Raw genomic sequence first — 20,100 nt, forward strand, 5'->3', positions numbered from 1 at the left:
ATTTTAAGGAAACTCTTTACAACATAAAAAAAGACTTCACGTTTGTTGAAGATTCATAATGAAGACTACCTGCGGTGGTGATGAACGCAGTGAACGGCTGTTTATAGCTTTAAGCTACATATGATGCTCACATGTTCAGGCTATGTGTTAATATCGTTCATCTAAGTATGGTCGTGTGACTATGTAACAGTCACGACACTTAGACTTTTCTATCAGAACAACATGCTGAAATCTCAGAGCTCAGATTATCAGGTGAAAGTGAACATGTTCAGTTCAGCAAAATAAACTGGGGCGCCTCAGACACCGTCCAGTCGTGAGCGTGTGCACCGACACGTTGGCACCGAGCTTAAACATGGCTCGAGTGAGCGATTTGACTTTCCACTGTCTCCCTTTTACCAGTTCTGGTACTTAGCATGAGTGAGACATCACGTTGTGACCACAATACCACATTCTGCGTAAGAGGACATTTTTCACACTCATAATATTGACTCTGATAATGTTTTCATCACCGTGCGGCCGCACCAGATCAGATGAACAGCGTTCTGCACAGACCAAATATACGGCGGCTTCGACACCAGTGAAGGACAGAGCATCTAATGTTGCTCTTACCTTTTTACCCCTGAATCAACATAAGACGCTCTTTCACGTTCGCCCGCGTTGAGAAGCGTGTGTGCGCTGTTCGCTCATCAAACATGCGCACTCGCGCCCGCTCTTAAAGGCCGATCGTTCTGAGTGTTTCAAGGAAATGGACGTGAAAATATACAGAATTGGCTGTAATTATATGTGAAGGTTTATTTAAGTTTGAGGGTAACATGGAGAAAAGAGACGGACAGAAATCCAGATGAGGCTCTCGTGTGCGAGTTGAGCAGCGGGTTAAGCCTGGGTGAGGGTGTGTGTTTGTCCATGTATGTGTGTCTGGGCTTCACATTGTGGCTTGATGATGTTGTCTGGCCCAATCTGCCGGAGTGAATGGTTTGAATTTACTGGCCCGCGACAGTCAAATTGTCCTAATCACTAAGTAAATAGATACTTCCCCAAGCTATCAGGGTACATGCTGACAAAGCTGCCTACAAAGAGAAGGGGAAAAGGGGAAACTTTCACTGTTAATTGTTGTTTTCCTTCTTATCCCAACCTAAAAACACACGATGTAATTATTCACAAGTGCCACTTTGATTCAGGCAAATTTGTTTAGAAGAGACTTAAGGTGTTTCACCTGAGTTATTCCCTTACAGAGTTTGGGCTGTGAGCGGCCGCTCTTTCGCTTGCAGCGTTTTCCCTTAAATTGAAGCGGAGAGCTCAGCGCTGGATAGAATTACACACCTTGTGCCCCCTTCTGAATGACTTGCCCCTAATCTAACCCAATCTGGCTTTCTGCAAACCTTATGGTGCTATATTTCTTTACATGCGTTTGGTCCTTAGATGGGATCACACCCGCTGCAGATAATCCACCTAAATGAATTAGATTTGTTAAACAATGCTCTTCGCTGACGTGAGTCCACAACCTCTTGTAAACATTTAATTCAAGTTTACAGTGTGGATTCAGGAAATTTGCTGGGATGTGCATTCCAAACAAGGAGATTATAACATATTATGTCCTTTAGCCACAACCGAGCTTTTAAATATTTCACATGGTGGAAAAGCAAATTAGCTTTAACTGCTTCACAGCTAAACATATAGCACTGGAGACTTTCAGGTAATTTATAGGATTCAAACTTCAGATGCCTTCTGATTCTCCTGACATATGATTAAACATCTACGAACCCCCTTAAAATAAATTAGCCTTTTCATATAGGTGTTAGAAATCAATGTATGGAGCAGTCTGCATATGGTAAACCAGTGATTTGGACATTACAGTGTAACTCAGGCCAAGTCGGCAACCCTACACCAGCATATAGTGTGTCTGTCATGCCTGGTTTACACTGGACCCATGTCTGGAACAGGAGAAGTCGGGATAAAGTGACATACTGAGGATTGAAACTCTCAAGTGAAGTATGTCTCACACGGCGTTTGGTCATTTTCCACTTTGAAATTTTAAAAGGAATATTCATGACCTTTGCTTTGAGGCTTAGTTTGGGCTAACACTTGAGTAACACCGAGATAAAGTAAATTTCATTAGATGGAGAAACACTAGCTGCAGGACAGTTACATCAATCAGTTTTATTACAGACAGTCGATATATTACTGTAAAATTTAACTGTGACATGAGTAAACAACTCACAAGAAGAATGTAATGAACCCTCACTGTAATATCCAACAATTTTTACTTGCAGATGTTTCACCCTATTATATTGTAAATGATTCTCAACAAAATAAAATACTGTACAAGTTTGTCTAGACACGTCTGTATCAGGTGTCCACATAATGTGGCTTAGACGAGCTCCCAGTCGTTTTAAACAGCAGCCACCAGCTTTACAGTCCAACATTAACGACCGCTCCAAATACCACAGCCAGCATTTAAACCCAATTTTACTGCACATGTACACACCTGTGATAGGAAGTGTGTGTGTCTACGTCCAAGTGTGTGTGTTTATGGGCTAATTGGGATTGGAATTACACTATAATTTGTTTAGTGGCATTCCCTCGGCAGAGCATATTGTGTCACAGCTCATATGCATAATTAGAGAAAACAGAGACTGAAGGATTTAGTTGGCTGTTATGAATCTTCCAGGCTTTTCTTTGTTTTCATTTCTTCTCCCCACTCCCTTCTCTATCTACAACATTTTATACATCCACTTTCCTTTCTTTTTACTTAAATACATGTTCTTCCTTTAAAGAAAATCACATAAACGGGAACCTACACTTTGATTTTTAAAAGGCATCTGTAAAAGACAAGGCAGGCACAGAACGTGTCCATAAGGATTGAATTGAGGATCAATTAAGGAGCAGGAACTCCGAAAACACACCTTTTACAAATGCAAAGCCTCAAACACAACAGAAATCCCTCAATTTGATGAGACGGTGGCAATTTACTGCACACCTGTCCTCTACTGCACCACCTGCAACTGATGCTTGATACAAAACCAAGGGTCCGTCGTTATTTTGCACCAGGAGCATAAAAAGGTGAGCAGTGTTAGTGTGGAAATGACATCTTGCAGTTAAAACTCTGTAAAACGTGTAAAAATAAACATTTTCCTTCTCTGCCGTTGTGCTGCTCTCAGCCACAGGCCCTTTTTTTAATACTGGCGCTCTAGAGCAGACACATGATGTCAATCCCACTATTTATTATGTTTATTTTGCTCTCTCTTCATAACATACTGGAAATGTCAGCCTCAGTTTCGAGCGGTGTGTCTCTTGGCTGAATATTCAAAGACACGACAGCAAGGAGTCTATTTTCCCTGTGTGTGTGTGAGTGTTTGTGTGTATGTGCGTGGTACTGACAGATTTTTCCTTACACTTCATGACCCTGACACCGGCCATTTGGGCCCGTGTGTATTTGGGTTTCTCTAAAATCTTGGGTCATGCTCACTTTACTGGAGCCAAGATGTGTATTTGTTTGTCCACGTTTGAGAGTTTGTGTGTTTTTGCTGCAATATCTGATGAGACATTATTGAAGTGTGGCACAAATTCTTCTCTGCCTGTCTGTGTTTTTCCTGTTACAATAGCATCCAAAGTGTCATCGTTCCATAGATGAATTTAGATTTCAGAGAAAGTGAAACGTTATCTGTTTACTCTTTGGTTGGACATCAAATAGTCATGACCTGTGTGCATTTATAGGGCAGGCTCAGCTCGTGGGCGCCTGTGAAACAGAAATTAGTTCCAGAGGGGAGAGAGAAAAGAAACGAAAAGGGAAAGTGAGGAAAGAGCAAAACATAAAACAAGTGGAGGAGCCACAACAGATATGACACGAGTCTGAGTAATTCATGTGTAGATACAGACGCATGCAGGTCAAATGAACGTGTCTGCATGTGCAGTGTGGTCGGGCTGCTGGAGTGAGGCCTGAACGTGTTCGGCAGCGAGCAGATGTTGGGAACGTGCTACACAACTGGCTTGTTGACGATCAGGCTGCCAATAAATGTGTTTTACGTGCATGTGCATACAAAATGTACGATTTACAAGCTACGGCCCGACATGAAAAGGGAAGAACCTCTTGGAGGACGTTGCTGCAAAACAATGAGTCAAAGAACAAAGTGGCGGCCATGTTACATATTATCTGCCTGTAATATATAAATGGGCATGTACACAGGGTACTGGGCTGAGGTTTTTCAGAACACCCAGCTTGGTGAGGATTTAGCCCAACAGAGGATGAACTGTAAGGATGGAGGTAGTTAATTTGATCCAAGGTCACGTAAACACTGCCTGATGGACTGGATTTGATTTCCATCAAATTCACCAGGGACGGATAGACTTAACTCTACCTACACACACGCGCTCGGACACACATGCCTCTGCAGTCTGTGCTGAACCCGTTTTCTTCAACAGCTGCATTTCCTCATGGCTCAGACTCAGCACATTTCCATCATGCACCTCTGCCAGACCACAAAACACTGTAACAACGGCCTGCTATGACACACACACACACACACACACACACACACACACACACACACACACACACACACACACACACACACACACACACACACACACACACACACACACACACACACACACACACACACACACACACACCGCTTTAACTGTGTAGATTAATGAAAACGTCTTGTTGAACAAGGAAAAGAATACCCAACCTTGTGAAACTACTTGCAGACTGTGTGTGTGTGTGTGTGTGTGTGTGTGTGTGTGTGTGTGTGTGTGTGTGTGTGTGTGTGTGTGTGTGTGTGTGTACAGCATGTTTCATCTCAAACCTCGTTTCTCACTGCTACTACTTCTCCTCTCCCATTGTCCCTCCCTCCTTCAGGCTCCCTGCCATTCATTTACACTTGTCGAGACCTGGCCATTAAGCCAAAAGCTTGCAGCCCAAATTTTATTACAAAACCATTTGTAACCCTGAAAGAAAAATAAATCCAACATTCCCGGTGACTGCATTAAGGCTGAGGTTCACTGATTTGTTTAGGCTGATAACACTCACAGCCTTCCAGTGACTCAAACACTGACGTGACCGGCAAATAACTAAATCTCCTCTCGGTCTTTCTTGCTTTTCGTTCCTTTAAGGCCGTACAAGATCCCAGCTCTGAGTCTTAAACATAACTGTGGCGTGAAGCTATTCTTTATCTGAGCAGAGGAAGACGTCTAATGAGGATGATGTACAGGCTAAATCAGTCGTAATAAAGTGGCTGGATTAGATTAGAGTCCTAGTAAAAACAAGTGGCCCAATCATAACAAGAGGAGGGAGAGTCCTGACAGAGCACATCACAGTATCTCCCAAAAAGGCTGATTCTGACCGTTCTACATCTGTCTGCTGTCACGCACATGTACATGTAGCTGTCATCCAGAAATAAAGTGCTTCTCAACTCAGAGTTTCACCTGGAAGCTGCACATGCACCCCCCGTTCAAAGGCCTGATCCTGACGTCCAGCCCGTTTGTCTGGCTGCTCCATGGTCACAGGGACAACATGACAGCAGCCAAACGCAGGCGGGAGCATTGAGGCTTTATCCTTCTCACATAGAGGCTAATGTAAAATGTGATGGCCTTGGACAAAGTAATAGCTATTCACATGGAGCTGCCAAAGTGAAACCCAAACCCAGAAGACTCAGGGAATGTTCCCAAATCTCTTGTTAAATTGTCTTTGTCTGGTAGCTCCTTTGTGCAATTTGTTTTTTCCCCCGACATTCATTTCTTGCTTTAATTTATTCATTCCTCCTCCGGACTCTCTGAAGTTTTAAGTTAGGCCTGTAAAGGGACTCCCTGTGTCCTTCCTATGGCTGTGTAAATGACAGCTAGTGAAACACGATACGCTGACCCTCCATTAAAAAAACCCATAGCTTGCTCTGGTAAAGGGAACTTGCAGCCCCCGGGTCAGCGTTTGTGTCTTCAGGGATCGTCTGAGAGTTTGTATATGGTCACGCTGGGTTAAGGAGCTGTGTCTGAGCTCGGGATGGAGACGCTCCTATGGGAGCTTATTGTCCACCCACTCCTCAACTCTCAGTCTGCTTTTCTGCTTTAAAGTCTGTCTATGGTGTATCCTCCCACCCATTCTGTCTTTTTACTTTTTCTCTCTCACTGGCCTCATTGTCGAAAGTGAATATAGTGTATAACAGATAATAATGGAATGAATGAAAATTAGTAGTGACAAAATAAGACCATGTTCTTTATGTGAATGATTTTAAAAACTACTAAAAACAGATATTCATACAAATATCATTTAATTTCCTCTTATATGATCAGATGACAAATGATTTTTTTTTATTACCTTATTTTAAGTTAGAAAACCTGCATTAGCCATTTCAGCTGCTGGTCAGCTTTGAGACATTTCATTATAGGAAAAGACTCCAGACTTTGACACCACACCACTGCAACCCTTTGACCGTTCCTCATTTCCTAGCGCAGACACAGTCCCAGAATCACATGTGGCTCTTCGATCTGCTTGGTTTGACTGTGACCCGTGAGGATTTAGATCCAATATGAAAGCTCTGAATAGCAATAACTGATGTTTTGCCCCAGTCAAGTATTATGAAACAGTCGTATGTGATTTTCTAAATTTCTCTGTAATTAAAACACTTGTGATGAGTAATTACGATCCCACACTGAAAGCAAGGAAAAGGTGCTCAATGTGAAACCAGTCGGACAGTACAGGCTAGTCGGCTGCCTTCATGCTACACAAAGGACAATTCATTCATGCGTGGAGCGAAAGAGGAAGACAACCAAGGATATGAAACACTTGACAGTGCCAGTAATGACATGTGGTTACGCTTTTTTGTGCCACTAGGAATCCACCCAGCAAATTAAGTCAAAAGAGCTGACTCCCACTGGACAACGTGCTTGACTTCACATCACTCAGCGAGTGCTTCACTGTGTAACAGACCGTATTACAGCACCAGGCAAATATGCACTTTATCGCCTACTCAAGTCTTTGATTTTCCTTTCTGCTCCATTTGGGTTGACATAAATTGTGCACTATGGCAGTCTTGATTTCTGCTCCAGGTGGGCAGGCAGCTGGCTGGAGGGACGATTGATGGAGAGAGCTGCTGTGAAGTCACTTACCTAAGGAAATTTAATTCTCTTAATCCTAAATGAAGCATTTCCATTGTGAATGTGTTTATGTGCTTCTTGGTTCACGTCTGCGCTGCACTGGCCACATGCTTAACAAGGCGTCCCAGTGACTTTACAGAGCGTGTTTACTCAAAGTTCCAACCCTGCATAGACACTTTCACTACTGATATAAATACCACACACAGACTGAAAGGATCCCGGTAACTTAATCATCGTTGTCCTCCATTCGCTCCATTGGCTGAGAACTGTCACATGTCCTTGCTCTCAGCCAATGAGGTTCCACGGCCTTAATGATACCAAGTATATTTTTATACCAAGCACTTGTTGGTGAGAGGCCTTCTGTAAAAGCTGCGTTGGGGTGGGAGTGGGATCATATTGGGTTGCAGTGTTTGCATGTGTGTGTGTGTGGTTTGAAACCAGATAGGTCAAAAAAGCCTGTGCTAATATATCCACAAGAATGCTCGTGACGAGGTGCTAACTCGCACTGATTGCAACTGCTGGTGTCAGAGAGAGCGAGAGAGGGCGAGAGCAAAACAGTCCAGTTTTATTTGGGTGACTGGAAAGGTCCCATCATACTTCACGCTGACAGGTCATTTGTCATGTAGGAATGATGCAACTGGCCTAAGTCTCCAGTTACCTGATACTCAGTGTTTCCTGTGGAAAAGGTGGTTCAAAAATAGCACTTGAATAAAATAGTAATTTCACAATCTATGGATGCATAAAATCTAGTGTAACAACCAATGAATCTCCAAAACTACACCCATCTTTAAAAATCCCAATTCTATTCCCATTTACCCTCCCACAGTTTCCATTTTGAGTTGTGTTTTGCTCAACTGGTTGATTGTAATGACGGCACATCGGCTGTGCCTTTTCTTTGGCTGACTGACATCTGTCTCAATATTAACTGCGCCCCTCAGCAACCATGAGCACATTCCTATTCCCCCAGGTAGTAGATGAGGTAGGTGAGCCCCGTGAGTGAAATACATGTTAACTCCCTCCCTGTTTACCTTGGTCTGCTGCTCCACGCCAGTCCACATGCTGATGGTAATGTGCCCAGAACTGACCAAAATAAACAGCACGATGACGTTTAACTTTATGGCGTCTTGGACCTGAATATGATTAATAATGTTTAAATACTACACTGTATACAAACCAGTTTATTTAATAAGCTATTTGTGTTGGCCTGCGACCGTCGTAAACAGCTCCAAATGATCGGTGCACTCTGATTTTAAGTGACCTGCGATGGGCCATTTATCACTGACAGCATCATGCCAGTTAGTGAGTGTTTAAGCAGAGATGAGGGCTGAGCTACAGTACACAGGTCTGGCTACTAAACGTCACTATCAACTCCACACCCCATCAATTCAGTTTATTTTCTAAGTAGTAAACATCTTCATCAAACGCTGCTCGGTCTGAAGCTACATTGAGATTTATACAACATCATATGGAGCAGGAGTGCAGTCTAATTAAAAACACACCCAGGGATTCTGTATTTATGCAGAGGATTACGCTTATTAAGTCAATTAGCTCAGCTCTAAAAGCTCTCAGGTTATCAACCACTGTTTGCCATGAATGTGTCCTCTCTCACTAACCTCAGACAACTTGACACACACTGAAAGGCTCCTCACAGCGACGCTGACCGAGAGAAAACCTCCTCATCAAACTGCCACGGCAGCGTTGGCCGCACGGCAGCGTGAGCGCACAGTGAGCCTGTGTGCATCAGCGCCTGCGCGCGGGTCCCGGGTCCAGCCAGGACGGGTGTTAAGAGTGGAATTTATGTAAAACTTCTCATATTCGGCAGTCATTTCCTTTTGATGTTCGAGCTCACTGTTTCCAGGAATGCTCGAACTGTGAAGGGAGGAAAAAAATAGAGGGTAAGTGAAGTGAAGCAGGAAAAAAATCCTAATTTCTCTGTGGAGCTGCAAAAGCCGAGGGTTTCAGATGACCACACCCTCGCAGCGATGCTCCCTCGGTATCGTGTTTACGTGTGTGTCTAAGTATTAGCAGACAGGGACATGCCTTTGTGGACAAAGCTAATGGACTGAGTGTATGTTTGCTGGTTCTACTCTCCACTGTGTGTTCTCCTCTGCACGCCTGTTAAGTGTCCGCTGCTCGCTTTGTGCACGCCTGTATTTATATGTCCAAGGAAAGGTCCAGCTCCATCTGCATTTCATTGTGTGTGCGCGCATGCATTCATGCGTGTGTCAGTGTTTATCGATATAGCTAATGGATTTTCTGCTGGCCCAAAGTTTGTTTGTTCAGTAACCCAATATGGCAGTCGGTTTATAAGGCAAGCTTTCAGAATAGAAGCATGAGTCACGACTCTGTCTGACACAACCGTCGATGAGCTGACACCCATATCAGGTGACGGGGGAGCAGTGGGCGTGAAGGGGTGGTGATAAGAGGAGGACTCCCGATGATCCATAGGAGGACAATTTACCCTGAGGAGCAGGGAATTAAAGTTTGAACGTCTGAATGATGAATCCTCAGACAAAGCAGTTTTTCCTACAGTATAGATTCAAGCAGCCAGAAGCAAAGCAAGCAACAAAGATCTTAGAATGGAATTTAAGTTGAGCCATTTCTAAAAATGCTCTGTGTCTGGTGGTGATTGGGAGTTTGAGGAGCAACAGTGAAGAGTGACATGAGAGAGGAAAGCATGGCGGCTGAACAGCATGTGGGCAGTGGTTGAGATTACACCCAAACACATCCATCCAACGGCAAAGACAGACCTCAAGGTGTTTCAACCTCACTATAACGATTTCTTTAGAATGAAAACAAAGAACAACAAACTGTCAAATAATCATTTCACACTAAGCCAAAAAAAGCTTTGACCTCATGTTAAGCCTCAGCCCGAATTATTAGTGCAGTTCCTGTCAGTCCTTACATTCTTGAGTGTCACAATCATAACAGTGATTTACAGCTTCATTATTAGCATGTTTTTAGATGTGTGTTATTGTAAAGCTTGTCCTTCCTGGATAAAAGTCTCATAATAAAACCAATAATGATAATTTCAGGCGGAGATTTACATAAGAATATAGGCTTGTGCTTTTACAGATGCAGTTCAGTACATACACTTAGTGAAAACAGTTTAAAGCATCTGCAGCAGAATTCAAATAGCTCCAATTTGAGCCCATACTGTACTGAGACTTTCATACCGTGCTCTGACCTGACATGACACAGTCTGACTAGCTTTAGCATTTTCTGCCACTCTCTTGCCCTTCTCCAGTCCTGCACCTGCTGCAACTATCCCCTGCATTGTTCTAAAAGAAAAAAAGGAGAGAGGATGGATCGTCTTTCCTTTTCAGGAAGACAGAAAAAAAACTGGCAGAATCTAAAGCTCCCTCAAAAACACAGGGGAGAAATGTGGGAAGTGAGGAGGAGGATGGAAGCAGATATTAAAGAGAGAGCTGAGGTTGGAGAACGAAATGAACAAGGTTCTCGACATTAACCACAATCCTCTGATAAAGATAAATGAATACTGTAAAGACATATGTGACACGAGTCAGACAGTAAGATGCAACGTAGAGCATTGCTGATGACTGCATCGGGTTGAAGTGCTAACTGGTATTTACTCAAACTGAACTATGGCTTGAAAACCATCAATATAGAGCCATCCTGCTTGTTACACTGTACAGTAAGGTAGTGAAGTTCAGTTACACCCCTGCAAATAATGATGAAGCGTCAGTATTTCAACATTTTTTTTTTACTCAAATGAGAAAATAAAGGGTCCTGTTACTACATTTTAGATAGACTTCTCTTGATTAGGAAATATACATGCACACAATCAAGACTCATTTAAAAACATCTCACTGGAATGTATTAATATTTAAATTTTTATTGTCTTGTGTAATATATTTTGGTGCGTCTCACAATAAAATTTCTAGCCCTGCCTTTGAGCCATGAGCTGAATCAGAGGGACTTTACAGAAAGCTGACACTCCACACACACAAACACAAGGTGGATGTTATCGTCATGATCGGGTATGTATGAGAAAAAGGACACAGACATTCACTTGCCCTCTAGATAAGGAGGTACTAGTTTCCAGCTTTCTGCTGCAGCCGTATCCTGTTACTAATACTCTGCACCGGCATGAACACCTACACACACACACACACACACACACACACACACACACACACACACACACACACACACACAGCCCTAGGGAACAGGAACATCAACTTCCACCGTGGCTCCGTTTCTCACCCTTTTGCTGGTTTCACCTCTCTATCACCTCTTAGCTCACGCTCCAACCTTTTCACACCTGTTCACACAAAGACAGACACGGATGTTGATCGTACCCATAGCATCACGACCTATTTAGCAAACACACCGTAGCTGCTTTGGAGAAAACACACGTTTACTGTGGTGCGTGAAAATGACAGCTGTCAACACCTACAGTGAAGACTTACAAAACACTTTTTAATTAGTGGATCAGTTCATAAAACGTATCCACACAACCAAATACAGTTGTAAACATGAAGTAAGATGCAAACCTTGACTAAGGAACTGAGTGGTTTTGTCGACCACATACCTTCTTTGAGGCTGCATCTGCACTCTTGACTCCAGTAAATGAAAACATTAAATGTATGACTGATTTACAGCTCGCACTTAAAGGTGCAACGTCAGTGGCTCCTGCAACATGAAGCCAAACTGTGGTCATATGTCTCAGACAGACGGATATTAGCAGACATGTACAACGATGAGTGCAAGTGAGCGTTTTGGCTCAAATAGGCAGAGATTTGGGGCCTCTTGTTTTCCTTTGTGGAACAGGTGCAACTTCCTGAAGGCCCGGTTCAAAGGCCGTGACCCCGTGCGAAATCCACATTCCACTCATATGGATGCGTATGGCTTACAGGCTAACTTAGCCTGCTCCAAATGTATGCAGTTACCCAGTGAAATCACAAATAAAGCAGGATGAACAGCATCACGGAGCTACACTGGTTCGGAGAGATCCACACTCATAACATATGCGTGTGTGAGCTGCTCTACTTGAATCAACCTTTTTACCCAGGACAAGCTGGCTGTTGTACAGTATGTTCAGTATGTCGCTCATCTCTACACGTAGAAACTGTTTGTGGAAACTGCGGAAATCATTTCCAGCCCTATACTTTCATTCTACAGTACCTGAGCTGGGATAACGAGCTACACCAGTCTTTTAGTATGTGCTGTAGTAGCCTGTAAACAAAGTCAGTGCAGGTAAAATGTCTGGAACTAAGCTGCCTTTGTTATTATCATTGTCTCCATGGATAAAGATACTGTAACAGGGAGGGTCCTCTGTTCCTCCTCATGTAGACTAGCATCACTAATGTCCCACATTCACTGTCAACACTAAACTTAGCTCAATCACCGAGATAACATGACAAAGTGTCACCCTGTGCCAAAAGCTGCAAACACAGACATACACACGTGCCCAGCTGAGAAAGGCCTTGACACGTTCACTCAGAGCTCGAAGAGCAAGATCAGACAGTTACACACACAATGGGAGGCAAGACGGACAGCTCCCACCACCCTGAACGATAAACAGCGGGTTTTAGGTGACACGGATGGAATGCTGGAAATGCTCTTTCATAATAAGCTGCACTCGAGCTCCGCGGGGCAGGTCAGTCTCCTCCTGTTTGTCTGTATGTGTGTGTTTGCGCTGCTCATTAGCACATTAGAGTGACTCAACCTGTCATGGCCGTGTGTGTGTGTGTGTGTGTGTGTGTGTGTGTGTGTGTGTGTGTGTGTGTGCGCGCGAGTGGGTTAAAGTGGTGGACTTAGCATAATGAAGTGGTTTAAGCCAGCAGAGATTAGAGGTGTGAACAGCTGAGTACTAGGTGGCAAAGTGGTAGGGACGATAAATTTAACTACACGCAGGCTCCCGGCAGCAGCACTGGAGACAACAACCCCGTCGGACGGTTCAGGAAGAGGCTGAAAACAATAACGTAAACCAAACCGTGTTTACACAGTCAGCAAAAGGAAACAAAGCAGTTCCACATATTAACAGTAATATCATCAAGGTCGAAGGAGACAACTGTATATTTTCACACTTGGGCCTCGATCACCTGAATAATTGCTGTCGCCCAGGTTTGACAGCAGCGGATGTAAAACATGGACGCTACGGGTGCTTGTAGGCGTGTTTGTGCACATCACACTTCTACTCCACATAATCAAGTCACTGAACTTGACACGCTGCCTGTGACAATTGTGCAATTCATGTCAGCTTAATTATACAGACAAACTGGTGTGACTGCATCTGTCACTCTCAGTGGCACACAGACCTTTCCTTCATCTTCACATTCAGATTTAACCAAATATGTGGGACAGAAACAGACTATTATGCTCTCTGGCGAACACAGACACACTGTCTGACTTCCTCACTGTGGTTTTTTTTGTCATCACTGTGATCGACCTCAAGGACTATTACACGTTCATCGCCAGGTGAGACGCGCCTGTGTGTATGAGCGTGCGCTTCTAGACTAGTGACATACTGAGCGAAGAGTCACGGAGAGTTCATCCAAAAAGAACAGGAGGATGTGCCAGGACTGTCATGTCCCAACAGCTACGGGAAATCGGACACACAGTCTCGCACGTACAAAGGAAACAATGCTCTCTGTATTCTGTGCTGCATGACAAATGAGTTTTGGTATTAAATTTATTAGTCTTCAATAAAGGAGGAGTGGGAGCTGAAAAGAAAACGCGATTTGCAGTGGGAGGTAGACGGTGAAGAACGCATAGAGACTTGATTTTAATGATTTTAAGTTCTGATGGGTCAGAAGAGTGCAGATAAACCACCCCAAGTACTAATCAAGAGGCAGAGGCCACAGGGTCACATATTTGGACAAAACATGGACTTATTTCCTGCATCTTCCTCACGTCCCAGGAGGGTTCTGGAAGTCCCCCAGTGAAAGCTGAGCCGGGTCTCCTACTCTGTTCAGAGCTTCATTCCCCTGCCCAGTCCCCATCAAAGCCCTTCTGTTTAGGGGTAGGAGAGTCCAATTTCTGGCCCTCCCAGAACCAGGCCGTATGGTGGCACACAGAGAAGGGCCTGGAGCACAGAGGCGCTAAGTGAGTAGGAGCCTTCTGAGAGCCTGGGGAGCGAGTAGACAGGGCCGCCCGACTAATGGTTCCCTCGCTGGGGAGAAGAGGAATGTGTGGTGACGGCCCGATATGAGAGGCATATGTGTGCATTAGTGCATAGTAGTCAGAGGAGGCGTGTGTGTACACTGCATTTTCCCACAGTGCCCCCATTAGGCAAAGCCCGGAGAAAAATCCACTCAGCACTTCATTCGTTACAGTCAGCTGTCAGCTGCGCATTCACACCTAAAGGCGTAGACGCAGTATTACGCGGAGTGCGTTACCACGGCGCTGAATGTTTCCCACCGGGAATACCCCGATCAAAACGGTTCATACGGAGTACGGCAGCACACGCAGCTGCCTCCTAATGAGCTGACACAACAAGTTATGAAGGAAAACACACAGTGTATACAGGAAACAGCGTAAAGACAGCAGCTCTAAACAAGTCCGAACGAAATGAGGGTGAGTTTCCTGTAGATATTCATTCTAGCATTATTGAGCCAGATTATGATACTTAAGCAACAACTAATGACTTTAAAGTGTATTAATGTAAAGTTAATACCCTCCTGAAATAATTAAGTCATTTGGGGGTTTTTAAGAGAAATGGGACAAAATTTAAATGACTTAAGTAAAGTAAGATCACTTTAACAGTAAGGTTGAGGGTTTTATTATTAAGTGATTATTAATAAACAAATGTTACATAAGTAATACTGTGTAAGTTTCTTCTTTGCTTTTCGTTTGTTTGCTCTCCTGACTGCTGGTTACTGACCCCAGGTACTTTAAGAAAGCACTTCATTTACTTCAATGGAGCCAGAAGACAATGGAATGCATTGTGGAGCCGTTGGTGCTAGTAGATGTGTGCACAGTGGTACATATAGACAGCCACCCACTATGTCTACATGAGATAGATCAAAACTGTTAAGTCTGTTGTACTACAAGGGAACTCATTAATAATAAAACAGATTAATAAGAAGTTCATTAGAACCATGACTGTCTGTGTCATGTTGATCTGCATCTGTAGAGTACACACAAAATATGATACTGTAGATGCACGAGTTTGCACAGGGAATGTTTCACATCTCGATTCTCAGCCTTTCGCTGCTGCCTCGAGCTGCAGACAATAAGAGACGGAAGGAGGTGAAAGGATGGAGGGAAGGATGCGACACTCCTGTGAAAATAAACTTGTGAAACAAACACCAAGCATCCGCGATTTGGGTTTCGCTACTGTGACGAAACAGAGTTCCACACGGTGTCATCCTGATCTGAAGTCGGTGCCAGTGAAACACACACAGTTGAAAACTTAATTAGGGAGAGAATCAGTAGCATCTTTTGTGTTGTGCCCTGAAATGCACAACACTGGACACTGAGTAAACGACGGTCGCTGTTAATTACACACGAGCAGGATTTGCCCGAGCAAATACACAGAGTCAACACTGGTCAAGGTAATTTAATAAGAACATTTACTGAGATAACCATGAATGACGGGGGAAAATGGCACGGTCAACATGGGAACCCCCCCCCCCCACCACACACATCACCCGGATGGATCGTGACACGAACGCACACCCGCGACCTACTGCACCTACTGCTTTTTATAATATTTAATTTCAAAAGGCCCGTAAATTCAAAACCTAATCAACGAAGGACGCTCCTAAAGCTCCCACCCGCTGCCTCGCTTCCCAGGTGAGGAGGCGCAGTCACACACTTGACTACGCACACGATACGAATCCAAACCCAATAGTTAATCTAATACTAGTAGGGAGTATGATACTGTAATCTTAAAAAAAAATTACTACTTGTTTTACTATTTCCTTCCTACACTGGCCTTCTCTGTCTCACCTGAGCTAAAGGTCCTGGGAACGGCACCCTGACTGCTGTGGTGAGTGACAGCTCATGCCCCAGGCCGCCTGCTCTGCCTCCAGGTGAGGTCTGACCATCTCAGGTTTCTGATTCAACTCCTTCCCTCCTTCATCTCTCCACTTTACCTTCTCGTCCTTATTTCGCCTTTACACACCTTGAGGCCCGTTCTGACGCCGGACAGCAACACACACGCAGAAGGAGGACAAGAAAATGTTATGGTTTGCAAATGAAGACACCATCAATGTGACTCAATACAGTCATATGTGCACAGAATGACACTTTAACACATAAACACACTCACAAAGACAGAAACAAGGTCAAAAAATGTAACTGACATGACGCAACTCCCCAGGAAGACGGACACAAAGTTGAGAAGCCCCAAGCTTTTGCGTGTCATTACGTGTGTGTGTGTGTGTGTGTGTGTGTGTGTGTGTGTGTGTGTGTGTGTGTGTGTGTGTGTGTGTGTGTGTGCGTAGAATAGGTGCGAACAGAGCCTGAGGTAGCAGGGTTTCTATTACAGCAAGGCTTCCTTTCCCAGGTGAAAAAGCCAAGAACTGAGATGTAGCACTAATCTCACACCTGTCAAAGGATTCATAGACATTCGCTCTAATACAAACCACAATAAATAACAATGCAAATACTACAACAGTGGTAAAAGTGTGAGGTGTCAACCCTCAAACCCTGAGGGTGGAGTGTTCTCAGAGAAGGTCGCAGCTTCATCTGCAGCAAAGCTGGAGTGAGATGGTCGATGTGTCATTAAGTATTTAGCACAGAGGCCAGGGAACACAGAGAATGAGTGATGGGAAACTAAAACAAAGGGAGGCAGGGATAATGTTCTCCGCCATCCAAACGAATGTGCCCCAAAATTAGGCCTGAAAAATGTGTAAAGTGAAACGGCTGCTCCTCGAGCCGTTCATTTCCTGCAGTATCTGAGTAAATATTATGAACCCTCCTACAGAATACTGAGCACATTATCCATCATGACTCACACAAGCCAAGTTTGAGTTCACTCACTCCACTACCGACATAATTAGCTGCAGAATTATGGTCTATAGAAGTGCGTGCGTGCGTGCGTGCGTGCGTGCGTGCGTGCGTGCGTGCGTGCGTGCGTGCGTGCGTGCGTGCGTGCGTGCGTGCGTGCGTGCGTGCGTGCGTGTGTGCATTATATTATTATGAGTGCATTATAATTTAATTCTTATGGGCATGTTTTGATTTTTCAGATAAGCAGGGGTAAAATACTCAAAGTATTGTCTTGTGCTATTAAATTAAATACTTTAAATACATTTTACTGTTTTATACCCACTTACACATCGTCAATAAATATAAGCATATTTACATTTTTTTCCGTGCTGCCTCTGTCCCAGCAAAGAGCAATTGAAACCATTTACAATCATTTTTTCCTCATTCTTTCTCAAATGTCTCTTTTTATATTTTCTTAATTAATTGTATCTTGAAGAAAAAAAAATCTCCCTTCAGAGCGATTACAAATATTCATTTGTTTTCACAGTGTGAGCTACTGGTTCTAGTAAATCCAGCAATTACAGAAACAGCCGCGGCAAATTAAATTAGGACAGATCACTGAGTCAGTGCCACGTGAAACACTTACAGGACACGTCTTGTGAAATGGTTTGCCTGCTCTCACTACTTTTCACTGCTGCTGCCAGTTTTCATAATCATTATCACACAGAGCCACTGTGAGCGTGTCTGCACAGGAAATCTGCCGGCCCGTTTAGAACTCACTCAAACAGGGCCTTCAGATTGTTGTATTTGTGCTTTTCTTATTGCTTGTTTTCTTATTGCTCTGATTTTATTGAAATCTCCATGGCAATATTTTTCCTGTGTGACGGTCAGACGCTGATACAGGTCACCACCTTGTTTTGTTGTAGACTTCCTCACAAGAGAATAACATCATTCTGTTTATTCATATTTACCAGCCAGTTTTCCTATATTAGGATGAATTTTAGTGTTTTGGATGTGCTTATGTTCAGCTTTCATAAAGAGTCTGATAAAACACGACCAATCACATAATCAGATGAGTTGTGGTAGTGTTGTAGTGTTTACATACAGTAGTCGGAGTTGTAGTTGTAGTGCTACATAAAAAAACACTACTGATAACACACCAGCAAACTGCCTGCTATAAATCCACCCAGACGAGCATGTTCTGTTACTGTCACTGTTATCACTCTAAATAACAACGACACGTACTGATTATCATAAAAGAAAAAACATCTGGCAAACACCATTACGCTCTCCGTCTCTCTCTGCAGCCCAGTGCAAATGAGAGAAGAGGGGAAGTAACTGGACGGATTTCTTTCCCTCTTCCAGTGGCTCCAGTGCTACCTGCCAGCTGGCCGGACAGAAGCAGAGACTTCTGGGATAGATTTATGTGCAGTGGTGGGTCTAAATTGGCCCCACATCAGGATGGCCTCTCACTAAAGTATTAATAATGATGGTTCCTGTTGCTGTGTGCGCGGGACTCTGGCAGCCTTCAACGCGCCTGGCCTGCCCTCGCTAAGCTGTTCTCCATCAGCAATGCCACACAAGCGCACGCAGACGGCATGAACGCACACCACCTCCGCGCCCCCACTTGGCTCAGGATGAACCGACCGCAACACACAAAGAGGCTCAGGAGATAGAGTGTGATGACTAAAACTGCTCCTCGTTCATCACTCGCTTTTCAGCCCTCTCGTCTCTGTACTCACCCATCATAAATACTACTGTTGCAAAGAAAATCCTCACAAGTGAACAATCATAGTGATTTCACTGTGTGTCTAAATAGGCATTTTCACATCTGAGGACTGTTTTTTCAGTTCCTTGATGCTCAACCAACAGTGAATATGCCCAGTAGTAAATATGTACAGTCTGGCAGATGCTATGTTGCATGTTTACACTAGCAGCATGTTTTCGAGACTATGATTAGTATTTTCAAGCTACAGTTTTAGCTAAATTTATAAATATCATATAATAAAAAAATGAAAACTGCACAAACTGTACAGTTGTTGTAAAACTTATGAGAATGACCATCATGTCAATATGGGGTTCGTTTTGCTGTGGGTCCACCTTTATTGGAGGCAAGCCCCAAGAATCTGCTGCACAGGGATACAATTACTTGGGATTTTCTGACTTCAACACAAGCTCAAAATTGCCCACACACCCACTCGCTAACTCACTCGGCCCGAAAATTCCACAGTGATGTTTAATTTGCCAAGGCCACTTAACTCCATGTTAATAATTGTGGTTGACTACAGCCCGTAGCTTCTCCCTAACATAGAATAGATTTGTTTGACAGCACTCTGTGGACAGACACAATAGGAAGGTCCAAGGAGCTCAGTGTAGATGTGAGGAACAGGATGGCAGACTGACACCATCTGCACAGAAATACCAGTTACTGGGAGTTCAGCTACTTCCAAAACTTCAGGAGATACAGATTCAGGTTATCAGGAAAATATTTATACATCAGCACAGAGTGAACTGCCGTCATCCATAAAATACAGTACAGTAGATTTAACAAAGTATATGAACAAAGTAGTCATGATACGAGTGTTTATGGTTTATATGACCAACTAAATTCAAATTGACGAAGGTATTTCTCCAGAATAACACAATGGTAATATCTAAGCTCCCCCAAACAACCCAGTCTGGATTTTTTTATTCATTCACTGTAGTAACCGCACCCATCATTTTCCCCACTCGCTGCCTTTGTCAGATTTTCCTAATTTAGTGTCGTCTCTTGCTTCGCCTTTTCATTTTTTTCAGCTCCACACTGTTCCGCGTTGTGCGTGTACAGTATTACTTTTTAAAGAACAACTTCGCTTTCACAGCAGCAGCAGCAGCAGAGAGCTGTCACTGAGCCCATTACAAAACCATTAACAACAGATCACACTTCTCCACTGTAATCACAGCCTGCTTGCTTTGGAAATGAAGGGTGAAACACGGGCAGTTACAACGGGGCAAAGCGGCCAACGTCTTGATTAAAATATGTTCCAGTCACTGGTTAGAAATAAACTAGTTGGATATTCCCATCATTGAATCATCAAGTGTTTTGATGTGTTTCTTTTCTACAACTACTAT

The 20,100-nt window shown here is 43.6% G+C and overlaps 1 protein-coding gene across 3 annotated transcripts in view; it reads right to left on the reverse strand.

Moving 5' to 3' along the window:
• Positions 1 to 20,100, reverse strand: part of srbd1 (S1 RNA binding domain 1) — a 74,509-nt gene that overhangs the window by 16,882 nt on the left and 37,527 nt on the right. The window contains exon 21 of one of the 3 annotated variants that reach the window (XM_055502660.1): positions 4,790 to 8,958. The exons of the other annotated variants lie outside the window; for them this stretch is intronic. Coding sequence (XP_055358635.1) covers positions 8,912 to 8,958 — 47 coding nt within the window. The 3' untranslated portion in view covers positions 4,790 to 8,911. Of the gene's footprint in view, positions 1 to 4,789; positions 8,959 to 20,100 lie in introns of those variants that run through there. 3 annotated transcript variants of the gene reach the window in all.

This window comes from Betta splendens, chromosome 15 (assembly GCF_900634795.4).
Source record: "Betta splendens chromosome 15, fBetSpl5.4, whole genome shotgun sequence".
NCBI lineage: Eukaryota > Metazoa > Chordata > Actinopteri > Anabantiformes > Osphronemidae > Betta > Betta splendens.